This window comes from Rattus norvegicus, chromosome 12 (assembly GCF_021556685.1).
Source record: "Rattus norvegicus strain SHRSP/BbbUtx chromosome 12, alternate assembly SHRSP_T2T, whole genome shotgun sequence".
Taxonomy (NCBI): domain Eukaryota; kingdom Metazoa; phylum Chordata; class Mammalia; order Rodentia; family Muridae; genus Rattus; species Rattus norvegicus.
The window spans coordinates 17,359,431-17,377,560 of record NC_141545.1 but is presented as its reverse complement, the minus strand read 5'-3'; the positions used below and the strand labels follow the sequence as shown (position 1 = coordinate 17,377,560).

Genomic DNA, 18,130 nt, shown 5'->3' with positions numbered 1-18,130 from the left:
TCCAAGTCCCACCTTGCTAGGTGTGTCCCACTAACCCCGACGGTTTCACACGAGGCTCGGGTGCTCAGGCTTGCCCAGCAAGCATTTGACTGATTGAGTTAGCTCCCCGGCCCCTAGAATGTACTTCTTGGTAATGAAGCACCTGCCAGCCAACCTCCAGAAAATGAGAAGGCGGTGACTAGAAGTCAGAGCCAAGCTGTACTTTAGAGCACACGTGGGGACGATTCTGCACAGATCCTTGTGTCAAAGATTCTTCCTTCATTTTATTTTGAAGGCGGAGTAGAACCTTGAGTCAGGTGCTCTAAGTTTAGCCGTGCAGGTCCTGTAAGATCAAAGTAATCTTGAGTCTTGTGTTTCTCAAACAGGAGTATGCCAAAATGGTCCAGGTCTTACAGGCGTACTGCATCATTTCAGCCGGCATCCGTGTGAGCTGCACTAATCAGCTCGGACAGGGGAAACGGCAGCCTGTGGTGTGCACGAGCGGAAGCTCCGGCATGAAGGAAAATATCGGGTCTGTGTTCGGCCAGAAGCAGGTAGGGGCCAGCCAGCTACGGAAAATGTTTTTGTTTTCAGATTTATTGTTTTAATTGTGTGTGTGTGTGTGTGTGTGTGTGTGTGTGTGTGTGTGCGCGCGCACAGGGCCGTACTGGTGCCTGCAGAGGCCAGAGGTGTTGGCTCTCCGTGGAGTGGAGTTAGAGGTGAATGTGAGCACCCGACAGAGTGCTGGGAGTGGACTTGGAGCCAGTGGAAGAGAAGTGTATGCTCCCACCCCTGAGCTGTCTCCAGCCCCGAGAGTGGTGGTCGTGTTCTTACTGTTTTGTTCTAGTGATTGTAGCAGGTTTTGTCGTCCTTCACAGAGACTAATAAACCTCAAAAGGAGACATTTCAGTACCCTATGGCTAAAATTAATGTCTGCGAGCTAAAGATTTTTTTAAATTTTATTTTTTTTAAAAGACTATTTATTTATTATATATAAATACACTGTAGCTGTCTTCAGACATCCTAGAAGAGGGCATCAGATTTAATTACAGATGGTTGTGAGCCACCGTGTGGTTGCTGAGATTTGAACTCAGAACCTTTGGAAGAACAGTCAGTGCTCTTAACCACTGAGCCATCTCTCCAGCCCAAAATTTTATTTTTTAAAAAATGAAAAACTGTATCCTCTAATATTCTCTGTCTCTCTCTCTCTCTCTCTCTCTCTCTCTCTCTCTCTCTCTGAAAAACATAATGTCATAAAGTAAGAGCTTGGTGGTTCATTTTTCTGGTGAACAGATTGAAGTCGTCGCACTGTAAATAGTTGTAAGGTCTTTGGATTTTATTTTATCTTTTTGTGTGTGTGCTCTGAATGAGCATAGCTTACCCTGGGAAGAAACCATATTTTATCTTCGCTGAAGTTTGCTGCTATTACTCTCAGAAGTAACCGTTTGTCTTGGTGCCTTTCAGCTGCAGAGCCTCGTTCCTTTTGTGCAGCTGCCCCCTAGTGACTCCGTCTGTGAAGAGTACTGCCTGAGCGCTTGCGGGACCCCGCAGAGTCCTTTCCGGTAAGTACACGGTTGCTGCCGGCAGACTGCAGCCAGCTCTCCTGAGGGTGGTGTTTATTGTGTGTGTTTGTGTGAATAGTGATTTTAAGGCGTAAAGTGATTGTGTACAGCTTAGAGAGAATGGATAATGAAAACTATGGCTTAATTCAGACAGTGGGCTGGGTGACTGGTACTTTTAAGAGGGTTTTCTGTTAAATTAGTCTACTTTGGGTTAGAATAATTTTTTAATTATTCTACATACGATGTTTGACCAGCTCCATTATGTTTCATGTAGGAAGTATAGACACTTCCCTGTGAAGGTCTGTATTGTTTATTTCTACACTTGAGTTTCAGCCTATTATAAATTGCAAAGATGGTGTTGTACTGTCTGTGGTAAACACCCTGACCAAAAGTAGCTGGGGGGGGGGGGGGCACTTATTTCAGCTCACATCTAAAGTTATCAAGGGAATTCACGGCCAGAACCAAAGTGGAGACCACACAGAAACACTGCTTATTGGCTCATTTCCCATGGATTGGTCAGTTTGCCTATGCACCCCTGCAGTTGGCTGGGCCCTCCCACTTCAGTCATCGGTCAAGAAACTGCCCCACAGATGTGCCCATGGGCCAGTCCGATAAATGCAGTTTCTCACTGAGAGTCCCTCTTGCCAAGGTGACTCTGGTTGAATATATTTTACCTTTGCACGCAATCCTGGGGTGGGACTCATGCAGAGCAAGAAATCTTATAACAACGCACATACCTTCATATAAGTTAATGTTTGGGAATGAAAATATTTTGTTATATTTTTAATTTTATGCTTATGGAAAATGAGTTCTTTTCACTCTTTGACTGTGAAAAATTATACAAAGGAGGCTGACTAAGCAGATTTTGTTTGCATACATGTGTGTGGAGGCCCAAGGTCCAATTGCTAGTGTCTTGTTCAGACACCATTCACCCTATTTTTTAAAAAGATTTATTTATTTAGGCATTTCTATGATCATGAGTGTTCTGTTTGCATGTATGGCTTCATAGCAGATGGATCCCTTTACAGATGGTTGTGAGCCACCATGTGGGTGCTGGGAATTGAACTCAGGACCCCTGGAAGAGCAGCTAGTGCTGTTAACCGCTGAGCCATCCCTCCAGCCCCCTCACCTTATTTTCTGAGAAGGGATCTCAGTGGCCTGGATTTCATCAAGTAGGCTAGGCTGGCCAGCCAGTAAGACCTAGATAAATGTCTGTTTCTACCTTCTCAGCACTGGGGTCAAGTGTGCACCGCCATGCTTGAATCTTGTTTTAACTGGATTCTGGAGACTAATCGGGTTCAAGTGTTCACGCAACAAGTACTTTACTAATGACCTAGCCTTTTTTCTTAACACGGTAAGGGTGTGTGACTGATTCTGTTCATGTGGGATTTGTTCTGGTGGTGGGTCACCAGCTGTTCTATTCTGACTTGATTTAAAGAATGTGTCCTGTGCTAAGCTGGGCACCAGGGCACATACTTGTAATCCTAGCACCCAGGAGGCTTAGGCAATACGATCATGAGATCATGAACTATATGGGGAGGCTCTGCCTCAAAGGGGGAAATGTGTCATGTGTTGTTATAATTGTTCTCATGCCGTAACTGTCCTTCCTGAATTCCTTTGACAGCATTTCAGGCTTCATTTCACAGTGCACGCATGGTGCCGGGAGGAGTTCAACAGACAGACAGTTTTTCTTCATCAATCAGCGGCCTTGTGACCCAGCGAAGGTATTTTTCATTGTCTGCTTGCCCGGTTTGAGATAGGCTCATGCGGCCCTCTGTGGCCTCAAACTTCCTTTGTAGCCAGGGCTACCCTTGGACATCTGATCCTCCCCTACTCCTTCTGAGTGCTGGGGTTACAGGTTTGGACCACCAGGCCTGGTTTATGTGGTACTGGTAATTAAACCAGGGCTTTATGCATGCAAGGCAAACATTCACTCACTGGGCTATCTCCGCATTACTTCATGACTGTCTGATACGGGAACTTGGAATGGACACAGAAACGTGCCTTTAACGTTATCTTATTTGGGAGCTGGAGGGATGGCTCAGGAGTTGAAAGCACTCCCTGCTCTTCCAGAGGTCCAAGTTGAATTCCCAGCAACCACGTGGTGGCTCTCAACCGTCCGTAGTGGGGGCTGGTGCCCTCTATGATGTGCAGGCGTACATGCAGGCAGAACATTGTGTACACAATAAATAAATAAACCTTTTTTAAAATCGTCTTATATGTGGACTAGAGAGATTAAAAACAGCCAGCGTTCAATTCACAGCACCACATGGAGGTTCAAAACTGCCCATAGCTCCAGTCTCAGAGGACCCGATACCCTCTTCTGTCCTCTTCAGACACTAGGCCAATACGTGATACATAGGCATACATAGGTACATGCAGGCAAAGCATCTGCACATGCGTTTAAGAAAGGTTAGTTTCAGTTTAATGTGTGTATAAAAGTACTTACTCTTAATATGCTTATTATTGTAGAAATATCACTACTAGAAAAAAGTAAACATTCTAAGTCATTGTCTAAGCTTCCTACTGTAGACTGACCACATGCGTTCGTTTGTGTTATTTTTCTCTTCCCTTTGTCAATTTTACAGGAAAATGAGGGCCCAGATTCGCTCTGTCTTAGACAGAACCAGTTATCCAGTATCCTTTTGAGGCTTTAATGACTTGGCTCTGACTTCTGCATTCCCAGCAACCTTGGTGACCTTGGTGATTTTTGATGCTTTAAAATTCTATCAGATTTTGAGTGCAACCCAATTTCTACATTTTAAAATTAGTGTGATTTATCTCTAATACCATTTAATAATTATATTGTAATATCATATAACTGTATACCTAAGTACACTTGAACATGCTGTACAAACATTGAACTACACCTGCATTCTGTCTGTCTATTCATCCATCCACCTACTTAGCTACCTCTCAGTCTTTCTTCCGCAAGTACAGTGTTGCGGTAATTATTAAAAAATTGGACCTTTTTATTCCTGCACTAGGGCCAGCACCATAGGGCCACATGGCATCTGCAGGGTACCTTCGTCTCAGCGGCAGCCAGTTCTAGTGTGGCACCACACCACGTTACCTCTACCTAGCCTCTAGCCCCAGCAGTCTCTCCGCTCCCATTGCTAGTGGCCCTTTCCCAGCTGGCCAGCCGGGAACTCACTGGTCCCAGTTATCCGGTAAAATCTGGACACTGGAGGCCCAGCAGCAGCTGGGCAATCGAGGCTCCCTGTCTCGGACTCTGCCCACGCTCCCAGCATCCGCCCCCTGGTAGTTATGGTATAAACTCACAGCGACCCGTTAAAATCAAAACTCGATGAGATAAATTGACCTATAGAAATCCACCCCTTAAGAAATATTCATAACCACCTATGGCCATTTAAGACACCCAGATCTGGGTTATCCTTCTCTGTCTCCGTCTTTTTTTTTTTTTTTTCCTCAAATCCATGTCTACCCATTCACAATACAGACCAGGCACGGTGGCCTAGGCTGAGGTGTACACAGGGTAGGTTTATTCTGCCTTCTCTTTCTATACAGTCAGTGCACGAACACAGCCTGTGGTAAGCACAAGGAGGCCTCTGTCTCCATCTTGCTTCTTCTCTTCCTTCCTCTTCTCTCGCCTTACCAAACTTTGTCCCTGCCTTACTTTTCACTGTCCAATCATGGGCCTTGATCTAACTTGTGTCAGTCCTCACCTGCATATAGACATCACCCTACAGTACTGGGAATGTGAGTGTCCATCACCATACCTGACAGAAGGTTCTTGAGTAATATCTTTGGATTGGGAAGATTCAGTTTTAGGAGTCTATTTATCCAGTCGCTTTACCTCTGAGCCCTTTAGTGAGGTGTGTTTGTTCTTGAATGGAATTCTACTGGGAAGGCTGAAGTCAGAAGACAGAGTTTGAGGAGAGCCTGGCTACACAGCAAGCCCTGAAACAAACAAATCCTTCTGAAGAATATAAGGAAACTTTTTTAATAGTGTGTATATTATTTTGATTGTAGAATACCTTCAAAAGTATGTGTATGTATATATGTCTTTATTTGCATGTGTGTTAAGACATCAGATTGTAGAGGTTTTTGTTGTTTCCTCAGTGGTGAATATTGAAGCCAGGCTCTCTCACATTTGGCAAATGTTGTAGGACTGAGCTATGTATCCCACTCCCATTCTGTAGGTCTCACTAAATTACCCTGGTCGACAGTGAATCCACCAGAGTCCAGGCTGGCCTTGAACTTTCCATCTTCCTGCCTCAGCCTCTAGAGTACCTGGGATTGCAGGCCTGTATGTTAAAGCCTAGCTAAATCCTATATGAAGTCCATGCAGTTCATTGCGTACCAATCTTACATTAATAAAGCTGTACTAGGAGCTGGGAGTGCAGTCCAGATGATAAAGTGCTTCCTTAGTGTGCACTAAGCCCCGAATTCTGTCTGTAGCACTGCACTGACTAAGAGTGCTGGCGTATGCCTATAATCCTGGCACTCAAGGGGGAGCAGGAGGACCGGAAGTCTGAGGTCATCCTTAGGTACGCTACATAAAACTCTGGGAAAATGCTTTTCTGAACCGTGTTTCTTACACAGGTCTCTAGACTGGTGAATGAGGTCTACCACATGTATAATCGGCACCAGTATCCATTTGTCGTTCTTAACGTGTCCGTGGACTCGGGTAAGTTCCATTAAGGTTTCAATAAAAAGTTTGGCTTATTCTTAAAAGATAAAATGAAATTATAAAGCTCTAACATAACAATAGAAAATAACTGACAATCATGTAATTTTACATTTTATACTCACCATTCTGCATTCAGTTTGAAACAATGTTCATTGTATTATTAGGAAAGGTAACTTTAAATTTGAACAAAGGGAGAAAGAGTACTTATAGGTTCTCCATGATTTTGAAAAGAATCAATTTTGTATGTATTTTTTCTTTGTAATTGTCAAATTCTGACTTCTTTAGATCCACATTTTTTTATATGTATATGTATATGTTTTATATATGTATATGCCTTTCTTGACATAGTAATGCCCATTCACACGTGTGCAAACAAGCACTCAGACACATTAACACTTGTGGAAGAAAATAATTTTTGGTCTTTATTGTTAGATGTGAACATTTTATTTTCAGTGTCATTAAAAATTACTTTTAAAAAAACAACCCACCATAATTTGGGGGCCTGGGGAACTGGCTTCTTGGGCAAAGCTCTTGCTGTGTTTGCAGCGCACTGGAGCCTGGGTCCAGCACTGACGTCAGGCAACTCATAACTGACAGCCCGTAACTCCAGCTCCAGGAAACCCAGCAGCGCTCTCTGTCCTCATGAGCATCTGTGTGCACATGCATGTGCGCAAGCACGTGTGCGCGCACACACACATACACTCAGTGCAGGTACCCACAGAGGCCTGATGGAGTGGCTCTGGGAATCCAAGTCTGGAAGACTAGTCCATGCTCTTAACCTCTAAGCCATCTCTTCAGCTTGAGGTAGTCTCTCTTGTTTCTGCTGCCGCTTCATACTCCAGGATAGCTGTCCGATAATTCTAAACTACCTAACAGGGTCAGGATCAGCCCGGGCTAATGAAACACTGTCTAAGAAAGATAGTGATGATCTAATAATAAAATGTCTAAAGTAAATATGATGATTATTTTCCTCATTTATTTAAAGAGGTATCTTTATGGGCTGGTGAGACGACTCAGTAGGTAAAGTGCTTAATGGGCAAGTGTGAGGACCATAGTTCAGATCCCCAGCACACATGGAAAAGCTGGGTACAGCAGCACATGCCTGTAATCCCAGGGCTAGGAGGGAGCAGTAGGAGAATACTAGAGCTAGTCACCCAACCAGTCTAGCCACATTGGTGAGCTCCAGACTCAGATTAGGTGGAGAAGAAATTAAGGAAGATACTTGATGTCAACCTCTGGCCTCCATACACGCACATGTATGTTCAGCCACACAACACGCACACTCCCCCCAAAATTTGCAATTTATGAATATTAGTCTGGACACCTTGTGTTAATCTTGATTGGTTTTAATCACTAGTACAAATGAATGCAATATTAAATGGTTAAAATCGTGTTGCTAACGGTGAGCTCAAGCCTGTCTTTTCTTCTTTGCCTTAGAATGTGTGGATATTAACGTGACCCCAGATAAAAGGCAGATTTTACTACAGGAAGAGAAGCTTTTGCTGGCAGTTTTAAAGACGTCCTTGATGGGAATGTTCGACAGTGATGCAAACAAGCTTAGTGTCAACCAGCAGCCACTGCTGAATGTCGAAGGTGAGAAAACTGCACAGTGATGGGCCTGCTGTAGTAATGGAGCCTGCTGTGGTGATGGGGCCTGCTGTAGTGATGGAGCCTGCTGTAGTGATGGGGCCTGCCGTAGTAATGGAGCCTGCTGTGGTGATGGAGCCTGCTGTAGTGATGGGCCTGCTGTAGTGATGGAGCCTGTCGTAGTGATGGGGCCTGCTGTAGTGATGGGCCTGCCGTAGTGATGGGGCCTGCTGTAGTGATTGGGCCTGCTGTAGTAATGGAGCCTGCTGTGGTGATGGAGCCTGCTGTAGTGATGGGCCTGCCGTAGTGATGGAGCCTGCTATGGTGATGGAGCCTGCTGTGGTGATGGAGCCTGCCGTAGTGATGGGGCCTGCTGTAGTGATGGGCCTGCCGTAGTGATGGGGCCTGCCGTAGTGATGGGCCTGCTGTAGTGATTGGGCCTGCCGTAGTGATGGGCCTGCTGTAGTGATGGAGCCTGCCGTAGTGATGGGCCTGCTGTAGTGATGGGGCCTGCCGTAGTGATGGGCCTGCTGTAGTGATGGGGCCTGCTGTAGTGATGGGGCCTGCTGTAGTGATTGGGCCTGCTGTAGTGATGGAGCCTGCCGTAGTGATGGGCCTGCTGTAGTGATGGGGCCTGCTGTAGTGATGGGGCCTGCCGTAGTGATGGGCCTGCTGTAGTGATTGGGCCTGCTGTAGTGATGGAGCCTGCCGTAGTGATGGGCCTGCTGTAGTGATGGAGCCTGCTATGGTGATGGAGCCTACCGTAGTGATGGGGCCTGCTGTAGTGATGGAGCCTGCCGTAGTGATGGGCCTGCTGTAGTGATGGAGCCTGCTATGGTGATGGAGCCTACCGTAGTGATGGGGCCTGCTGTAGTGATGGGGCCTGCCGTAGTGATGGGGCCTGCTGTAGTGATTGGGCCTGCTGTAGTGATTGGGCCTGCTGTAGTGATGGGCCTGCTGTAGTGATGCTATGATACGTCCTTTTTTTTTCTAACGGTGATTTTTGACATGAAGTAGAATCCTTTTAGTAAAGAGAAAACATCATGGTAGAAAGTATATTTATTAGAGGCTATGCATGATGGTGCACAGCTTTATTCCCAGCATTCAGGAGGCAGAGGCAGGTGGATCTCTGTGGGTCGAGACCAGCCTGGTCTACAGAGTGAGTTCCAGGCCAATCAGGGAGACATAGTGAGACCCTGCCTAAAAAAAGTCTTAAGGTGAAAGACGAGGATTATCACTTGGTTGTCACTTAAGGTTGTCCTGACCTTCATACTCATAGCACGTGAAGCACACGTGCACGTGTACTGTCACAGACATTTTTTAAAGGTTTATGAAGACCATGTGGTGACAGATGCCTACAATCCCAACATTTGTAAGACTAAGGTGGGAAGATCTACAGTTGAGGGCAAGCCTGGGCTACATAGTTCCATCTTAGCTGTGGCTCTATAGAGAGACAGAAGCAGACTGAGACTGGTAGACTTGGAGTCATTCAGTTTGTACTGTCTTGTGCTTATCTTATGGAATCCATCAAAGTCATATGTGGCCAGCCATGCATACATCCATTCCTTCTCATGACTATACAGTGTTCCACTCAAGTCAAATACCACACAAATACCTGTGTGTGTGTGTGTGTGTGTGTGTGTGTGTGTGTGTGTGTGTGTGCCTGGTGTGTGTGTGTGTGCCTGGTGTGTGTGTGTGTGTGTGTGTGTGTGTGTGCCTGGTGTGTGTGTGTGTGCCTGGTGTGTGTGTGTGTGCCTGGTGTGTGTGTGTGTGCCTGGTGTGTGTGTGTGTGTGTGTGTGTGTGTGCGTGTGCGCGCGCGCGCACGTGCGCCGTGTCTATGCAATACTCAGAGCCCAGAAGTGTCTTTGCAGTTACAGATGGTTGTGAGCTGCCCTCATGGGTGCTGGGAACTGACTTCAAGTCCTCTGGGAAAGTGAAAAGCGCTCTTAACTGAGGCGTCATCTCTCCAGCTCTGGTTCTGTTTCTTTGAGACAGAGTGTCTCCGTGTTCCACACAGGCCAGCCTGGGATTCTCTCCCAGCCTTCTCAGTGCAGGGATCATGGGCGTGTGGCACCACACTCAGCATGGGTAGGCATTTCCGACGGAGGAACAGAGCTGGGTCACAGATGCACATACATTTCGGTTTCATGTACACCCCTTTATGGTGGGTTCTGGCCAGGGTTGCTGTATTTTATTTGCGGTTTGGCCTCGTGCTTTGTGAAGTGCCTGTCCTCTTGTTCCTGTTCAGTACGCTCCCTGATCCTTCTTTCTGTTCTCTCCTGCAAGGTAACTTAGTAAAGCTACATACCGCAGAAGTAGGAGAGCAAGAGAACTCTCCTTCATTGAGGATCACAGCGGAAGAGAAAAGGGTAGCATCTGTGTCTAGGCTGAGAGAGGCCTATTCTCTTCATCGTACCACAGAGACCAAGTCTTGGGGCCCAGAGACTCCTGAACTGAAACAGAGTTTTCCAAGTCAGAAAAGGGGTGTATCATCATCTTGTCCTTCAGACATCATCTCTTATAGAGGCCTGTGTGGCTCACAGGACAAATTGGTGAGTCCCACGGATAGCCCTGGTGACTGTATGGACAGAGAAAAAGGAGAAAAGGACTCAGGGCTTAGCAGCACCTCAGCTGGCTCTGAGGAAGGGTTCAGCACCCCAGAAGTGGCCAGTAGCTTTAGCAGTGACTGCAACGTGAGCTCCCCAGAGGACAGACCTTCTCAGGAAAACACAAACTGTGGCGAGCAGTTCCTTGAAGTGGATGACCACCTTTCAGGTACAGGACACCATTTGAAGCCAGAAGACAATGGATATAAATGTCGAGCTTCACTTCCACCAACTCGGCTCTCTCCCTCAAATGCTAAGCGTTTCAGGACAGAGGACAGGCCTTCAAATGTTGGCGTTCCTCAGAACACCTCAGCAGCTGAGGTTGACGTAGCTGTAAAAATTAATAAGAAAATAGTGCTCCTTGACTTCTCTCTGAGCTCTTTAGCTAAACAAATGAAGCAGTTACAGCACCTGAAGCAGCAGAGCAAAAGCGAACACAATTACAGGAAATTTAGGGCCAAGATTTGCCCTGGAGAAAATCAAGCAGCAGAAGATGAACTCAGAAGAGAGATTAGGTACTGTTTGTTCTTAACAGTAATTTGGTCAGGCTTGTGATTGGTTACTTTGACTAAGTGAAGGCTGACTTTGTATAGCTTCAGTATTGGCTTCTCTAGATATCTTGTATGTCTTATTTCTTGCACTGTGTGGATGGTCTCCTCCTTTCTGGAGTAGGACTCAAGTGTGGCCCTCCCTCAGCACCAGGATCCATCCAATGGCTTGAGATTCCTGTGGAGACAACCCCACATGGGGGCTTCCCCACATCACAGGCTCCCTAATAGACTTGTTCCTTCCTCTCCCTCCCTCCTCACCCCCCCACCCCACCCCCATCAGTATCAGATGATTTTGATACTGAATTTAGGTTGGTTTTTGACCCCATAGAGTGGTCATTTGCTCTTTAATCTCTTTTTGGCCGAGATGTCTCTAGTCAGTAACTTCTCCTTGCCTTTCACATGTATAATGTCAGTTCTCCTGGTTTCGTTTGGTTTAGTTTTGTTTTTGAGACAGGGTTTCATGGTAACCCAGACTGGCCTGAAACTCACTGTGGTCCTGAAGATGACCTTGAGCTCCTGATCTTACCTTTGCCTCCCAGTTGCTGGGATTGTAAATACATTCCTGTCCTGTGTGCGTGTGTGGTTTGTTTGGAAGTCCTCACGTATGCCAAAACTGACTTTGAATTTATGACTGTGTTGCCTTAATCTCCTTAGTGCTGAGATACAGATGTGTACCACCATGCCTGGCTCCCAGTTGTGTGTGTTGTAGAAGAGACCTATCAAAGATTCAGTTAACCCCGTCATTGAACTAGTACAGCTTTTCCCCCAGGTTGCCAGCCCGGGAAGTGGGGCAGATTGAGATCGTTCCCCAGGATGTCTTGCTAGTTCAGATCAAGTGCTGGTTCTACATCACTGTCTTCACTGGGCTTTGCTGGTGGCTCAGCCACATGAGCATTTCTCCTAGAGTTTATCGGTGCCTTACGTGCGTTATGAGTTTAGAAACAACTGAATGTCCATCAGGAGAGAATGTATCAGATGAACTATGGTGTTTACATACTGAATTCTAGGACCGTCATTGAGAACAAAGAATCAGCTCCCGGGAAGCTGAAGTAGGAGGACGGTAGGGTCAAGGCCAGGACGAGTAACAAAATGAGACTCTGTCTCAAAAAAAAAAAAAGAAAGAAAGAAAAAGAAAAAAAGAAAAGGAAGGTAGTAGTAGATCTAAAGTTGGTGACATGGCAGCTGTAATTTCAGCTGCTCAGCAGGCTGGAGGAGGAGGAGGTCAAAGCCTAGACAACATAGTGAGAAACAGTTAAAAAGATCTATGTGTGTTTCTAGGTCTGTATGTGCCTGTACCTAATAAAGAGTCCATGGTGTATTAAATAATAAGACTAGAGCAGAAAGCAGAACAAAGTTGCCTAGTTCTCTTCATTTTTAAAACATAGATCCATACATGAGCAAAGGTCTAGAAACACATATGCCTGATGTTGGTGGTGATCAGTAAGACATCTCCGGAGCACTGACTGTATGGACTATTGAGGCTTTGCTTAGGAACCTTTTCTAGTTCATGCTCTCATAGCGCCTTATGTTTTTTAATCACCATGTTCTGTCTTACAGTCAGAGATAACCTCAGAGAGATTCTGTGACGGTGTTTTTCAGGAAGTCGATGTTCGCAGAGATGGAGATCTTGGGTCAGTTTAACCTGGGATTCATCGTAACCAAACTGAAGGAGGACCTCTTCCTGGTGGACCAGCACGCCGCCGACGAGAAGTACAACTTTGAGATGCTGCAGCAGCACACGGTGCTCCAGGCTCAGAGGCTCATCACGTGGGTTCACCCAAGCTTCAGGGCTCGCAGTGCACCACTTCAGATGAAGCAGCTTGTGCCAGCAGCCGTGTGCAGACATGCATACATGTGGGCTTGCATAGATACCTGCACAACCCATGTTCATACTTTCCACATAATGATAATCACAGCCCCTCTCATCGAGTCCCTGTTACATGGAGAACTGTTGAGGGAATGTATTCATCTGATCCAAGTCATCACACCAGGGAGTTCCTGTTGCCATTGCTGCTCACAGTGAGAAAATGGCATAGGCAGGGAAGTCAGCCAACCTGCCTGAAGTTTCACACTAGACGTCTCCACCCTTTAGCCATTTGAAATGATGTTCACCGGGTGGCCAGAAAATACTGTTGGTGGAGGGTAACTGAATAGATTAGGCCTGGTGTAGAGTAGTGCACACCTCTCACCGTGTAGACCAGGCCGACCTCAAACTCACAGAGACCTGCCTGTGCCTCCCAGGTGCTGGGATAAAGGTCGTGCGTGTCTGGTCCATAACCGTGGTAGCATTATTTCGCTTTCAGTCCTACTCTGTAGGTACATGCTTGCCCTGGATTATAGTTTATATCACAGTCTGAATCTCCTGTTCTCCAGTCCCCAGACTCTGAACTTAACTGCTGTCAATGAAGCTGTGCTGATAGAAAATCTGGAAATATTCAGAAAGAATGGCTTTGACTTTATCATTGATGAAGATGGTGAGTTAACATGTAGGACTGTAGGGTACTGTATTTTAGGGACATACAGGCGTGTGCCACAGACAGAAATGCTTTTCTCCAGTAATGGATTTTCCTCAATTTTTTTTTTTCTTTTAGCTCCAGTCACTGAAAGGGCTAAACTGATTTCCTTACCCACTAGTAAAAACTGGACCTTTGGACCCCAAGATATCGATGAACTGATCTTTATGCTCAGTGACAGCCCTGGGGTCATGTGCCGGCCCTCGAGAGTCAGACAGATGTTTGCTTCCCGAGCGTGTCGGAAGTCTGTAAGTAAGACAAGCTGCACTCCCGGGAGTGGGGCTGAGGGCCCAGGGGCTCTCGGCTCAGCTCTTGGCTTGGCTGACGCTGTTCCGCGCCTTCTGATGGTCACAAGTCATGGACAGCCACTTTGTTGGCTTGGCATGGCAGCCAGGTCTGACCTCCAGGTCAGGTTTGCTGTTGATTCTCTGTGATGCTAAGCAGTGTTTCACCTCAGTTTTCCGGAGCCCAGCGGTCAGCTTTGGGTGTCCCTGCTTCAGTCATGGCCTTATGTGTAATGCCAGCCTGCACTGACAAAGATTTCCGGCCTTCAGGCTGAGGCAACACCATCAAAATGCAAACAGAGCCTCCCACAAGGGCTGTTTGCAGTCACTGGACTGAGTCCTGTGCCTCTCATATTTGTGTGGGAAATGGTAATTATGGCTGACTATCACCCAGCATCCAAGTAAGGTAAGAACCTCTGTCACATGGCCACAGTCCGGTATTATCCAGCAGTTCCTTAAGCCCATGTAGGAAGCTGTCCTGTATGGGGACATAGAGGTAAGGGAGGTGAGAGAAACAGGCACGAATGAGCTCTTAGATGGCAGTAAGTACAGACGCTCCAACAGCATGTGACCACAGAGACCATGGGGACAAGGAGGTGAGTGCCATCTGAGCCCCTGACTGGGAGATAGAGCCTCCAGGGGTGACATGTTCCTGACATGCAGCTCTGCCCGAGGCGAGAGAGCACAGTAGCACCCAGAGGACAGCCCAGTCCTAGGCTTACGGTGAGAGTGAGCGCTTAACTGAGAGGGACCAGACCTGGAGTGCAGGGGGAGGGAGGGGTGGCAGCTCTGGGAAGCAAGCAGGGTAAGAGCTATGCTGTAGACTCGCTGTATGTGAGACCCACTGTTCACTAAGTAGAGCGTCTAAAGCAACACGCATGACAGTCGGGCTTGAGGGGGATGTCTGGGCTGCAGATCTGACTTACCTATGTTTGCTGGGATCGCCTTAATGCCAGCTTGACACAAGCTAGAGTCATCTGAGAGGAACGAACCTCAATTAAGGAAATGGGTCCATAAGATCAGGCTGTAGGCAGGCCTGCAGGACATTTTCTTAATTAGAGATTGATAGGGAAAATCCAGCCCATTGTGGGTGGTGCCAGCCCTGGGCTGGTGATCCTGGATTCTATTTAAAAAAAAAAAAAAAAAACAAAAGAAACAAAATCCAGGCTGAGTAAGCCGTGAGGAGCAGGCAGCACCCCTCCATGGCCTCTGATCAGTTCTCTCTGCCCTCCCTGCTTTTGATGAAGTTAGATATGGTACTGTGAGTGAAGTAACCCTTTCCTCCCCAGTTGCTTTTGGTCATAGTGCTTCATCACAATGAGGACTCTAACCAGGACAATATGACTCAAAGCTTTCAGACGGGGTGAAATTCCTCTAGGGACAAGTTTCGTTTGCTATAGTGTGGGGCAGGGAGAAGGGGTATGTACATACTGTGTATGGAGACCACATGACAGTATTGTGGAGAACTGGTTCTTTCTTCCCTTATGTGGATTCTGAGGACCAAACTCAGGCTTGTGCAGCAAGCCCTTCCCCCTCTGAGCCATTTAGCCAGCCCTCAGAAAGAGCTTTGTTTGTAGCCTGCTCAACACACACACACACACACACACACACACACACAGGAGAGACAGAGAAGTGAGAGACAGGGCGACAAGGCACATGCAAGAGAGTGCCCAGAAGCTGATCAGGTTTGACCTCTAGTGGTAAGTCCTTGGTGGATGGAAGCCACCCTATCTAGCAGTGGCAGTAAGTGTCAGAGCGGGTGCTCTGTGCAGGTAGTCATGGCAGACTCTGTCCAGTGTGTGTCTGAGTGAGGTCTGTGGGGCCTTGGATTACATCTCCCGCCCTGGCAGATGCAGCCCTGCCTGTGTCTAGCACTGACCCTCGCTGTCCACATGACACATGTTCCAGTCTCTGCTTGCCTTTCCAGCCCTTTGTCCTTCACTCTGCTCCAGCCGCAGCCACACTGTCTCTGTCCCTTCAGGCCCTTTCTTCCTACTGCTCCCACCTAGATCCACCATTTCTGCTCTTCACATGCCTCAGTCACACCATATGAAACGTGTTAACTTGCTCATTGTTCTGCCCAGGGTGACAGCACCCAGCTTTGTCCCTATGTCTAGGTCTGTGCTGACACCTGGTGGACACTTCATGTGCTGTAATAGGAAGATGGCAACAGAGGGGTTTAGGGCTATCTGTGTCCCCGTTCACCTGTTCCCAGCGTGTCAGTGTTGGGGAGCACTGTCCATCCACTTTGCACCTGCATGCATGTCACAAAGCTCCTCGTGTCCTGGAGAGGGAAGCAAACATGGTTTCATTTAGATAGACAGGGCATTTGAGCAGGAGCCTGAAGGAGGAAAGCACATGCCAAGCACAGGGTTGGCTAGTCCTTGGTTCCAAGGCCTGCTTTGTACATGTGCACATGAGGATAGTGTGCCAGTGTGGTAAGGAAGATGGCTGCAAACTGGGACGTTATCTGTCACTGTTCTGTTGCTGTGAAGAGATGCCAGGACCAAGGCAACTTACAAGAGGAAGCATTCGATGGGGGCTTTCTTATAGTTTCAGAGGGTGAATACATGATCATCATGGTGGGGAGCATGGCAGCAGGTGGCAGGCGGCAGGCGGCAGGCAGGCATGGCCCTGAGCAATAGCTAGAAGCTTACACTCTGATCTGTAGGCAGCAGAGAGAGGGTGGGGTGGAGGGGAGAGGAGAGACTAATTCTGGCATGGAGAAATCTCAAAGCCCACCTCTCGTGACATAAGACCACACTTCCTGATCCTTCCTAAACAGTCCCCCAACTGGGAAGAAGATCTTCAAGCGTATGACTTAGGGAACCATTGCCATTCAAACCAGCACAGGCCTGCACGGACTTAGGTTTTACTTGGGCAAAGGAAGGGCTCAAAAGAGCAGTGAGTGACCTGGCAGACTTTTAGAAAGAGCTGTTTCTCTGCCATGGTGACTCAGGTCTATGATCCCTGCACTCAGGGCTGGCCTGGAGTATTCGTTCCAGGCCAGCCAAGGTTAAACGTACCTATCTTCAAGAAGAGGAAGAAGGAGGGATTGGAATGTGTCTTAGTCAGGGTTTCACTGCTGTGAGCAGACACCTTGACCAAGGCAAGTCTTATAAAGGACAACATTTAATTGGGGCTGGGTTACAGGTTCAGAGTTCAGTCCATTATCAAGGCAGGAGCGTGGCACCGTCCAGGCAGACATGGCGTTAGAGGAGCCAAGAGTTCTACAGCTTGATCGAAAGATCTACAGCTTGATTCAGAAGACTTCTTCCCAGGCAGCCAGGACGAGGGTCTCTTCTCTGAGCATAGGACCTCAAAGCCCACCCCCACGGTGACACACTTCCTCCAACAAGGCCAGACTCCTAATAGTGCCATTCCCCACAGCCAAGCACATCTAAACACCACAGGATGACAGCGCAGCATGTAAAGTGCTTTCTAAATGGAAATCCCCAGCGCTCACGTAAAAATGGAGTTGTGGTGCATAATCATAATCCCGGCCATGGGGAAGTGGAGACACAGGCTCACCAGCTGGCCAGTCTAGCCAAAATAGCGAGACAGTTCAGTGAGGGAATCCTGTCTCAAAACCTAAGGTAAACAGCTGCAGGCATCAGTCAACCTTGGCCTCCATGTGCTTGGGAATGAGTGAGCACGCACACAAACACCAAAAAACAAGCTTATATAATAAAACTCCTTGCTGCCTGCTGAGTGAAGAGTGGCACTCGGGACCACTCTGGTTGCCTGGGTGAGAGGAGAGCAGTGAAGTCACGTGGGACCTTGACAGACAGGATGCTGTGCCACCAGAGCCCGAGCTGTGAGGGTGGGGAGCTCAACAGCAAGGCCTGGTGTGCCGAGAAGTTGGGGCCTCTGGGTGAAGGTTCTTCAGGAAGTGTCTTGTCTGGTCTCAAGGAACCCCGTGCTTCTGAAGATGCTTTAACAGCCCAGACTCTCCCCTTTCGTCTCACACCCAGGTGATGATTGGAACCGCTCTCAGTGCAAGTGAGATGAAGAAGCTCATCTCCCACATGGGTGAGATGGACCACCCCTGGAACTGCCCCCACGGAAGGCCGACCATGAGGCACATTGCAAATCTGGATGTCATCTCCCAGAACTGACTGACCGCTTGTGGGATAGAGCTCATTACAGATTGTTCTGTTTGGAGAGATGGTTTTACGTAATCTGATTATCGTTGTTCAAAAACTAGCATGCTACTTTAATGTACTGGATCCATTTAAAAACTGTGTAGCCAGGCATAATGGCCTGTGCTTCTGGCCTAGCTACTTGGGAGAGCCACCCCAGGAGTTTGAGACTATCCTGAGCTACATTGGTGAGACTCTAATTCAAGGACAAAAATATATATATATTTTGAAACCTTTTCACCATGTCTGCA

At 47.4% G+C, this 18,130-nt stretch overlaps 1 protein-coding gene and 1 non-coding gene across 12 annotated transcripts in view; one reads left to right on the top strand and one right to left on the bottom strand.

Annotated features, from left to right (window-relative positions):
* Pms2 (PMS1 homolog 2, mismatch repair system component) overlaps positions 1-18,130 on the top strand; it is a 24,806-nt gene extending 6,676 nt beyond the window's left edge. For 7 of the 11 annotated variants that reach the window (XM_087577909.1, XM_087577902.1, XM_087577908.1 and 4 more), the window contains 10 exons: positions 366-533; positions 1,444-1,541; positions 3,166-3,265; positions 6,108-6,192; positions 7,633-7,788; positions 10,070-10,904; positions 12,540-12,707; positions 13,314-13,414; positions 13,532-13,701; positions 17,712-18,119. In XM_087577909.1, coding sequence (XP_087434035.1) covers positions 378-533; positions 1,444-1,541; positions 3,166-3,265; positions 6,108-6,192; positions 7,633-7,788; positions 10,070-10,904; positions 12,540-12,707; positions 13,314-13,414; positions 13,532-13,701; positions 17,712-17,855 — 2,013 coding nt within the window. In that variant the 5' untranslated portion in view covers positions 366-377 and the 3' untranslated portion in view covers positions 17,856-18,119. 11 annotated transcript variants of the gene reach the window in all.
* LOC120096114 (small nucleolar RNA SNORA51) lies at positions 4,977-5,109 on the bottom strand. Its single transcript, XR_015635017.1, has one exon. It is a non-coding gene; the product is annotated as a small nucleolar RNA SNORA51 (small nucleolar RNA).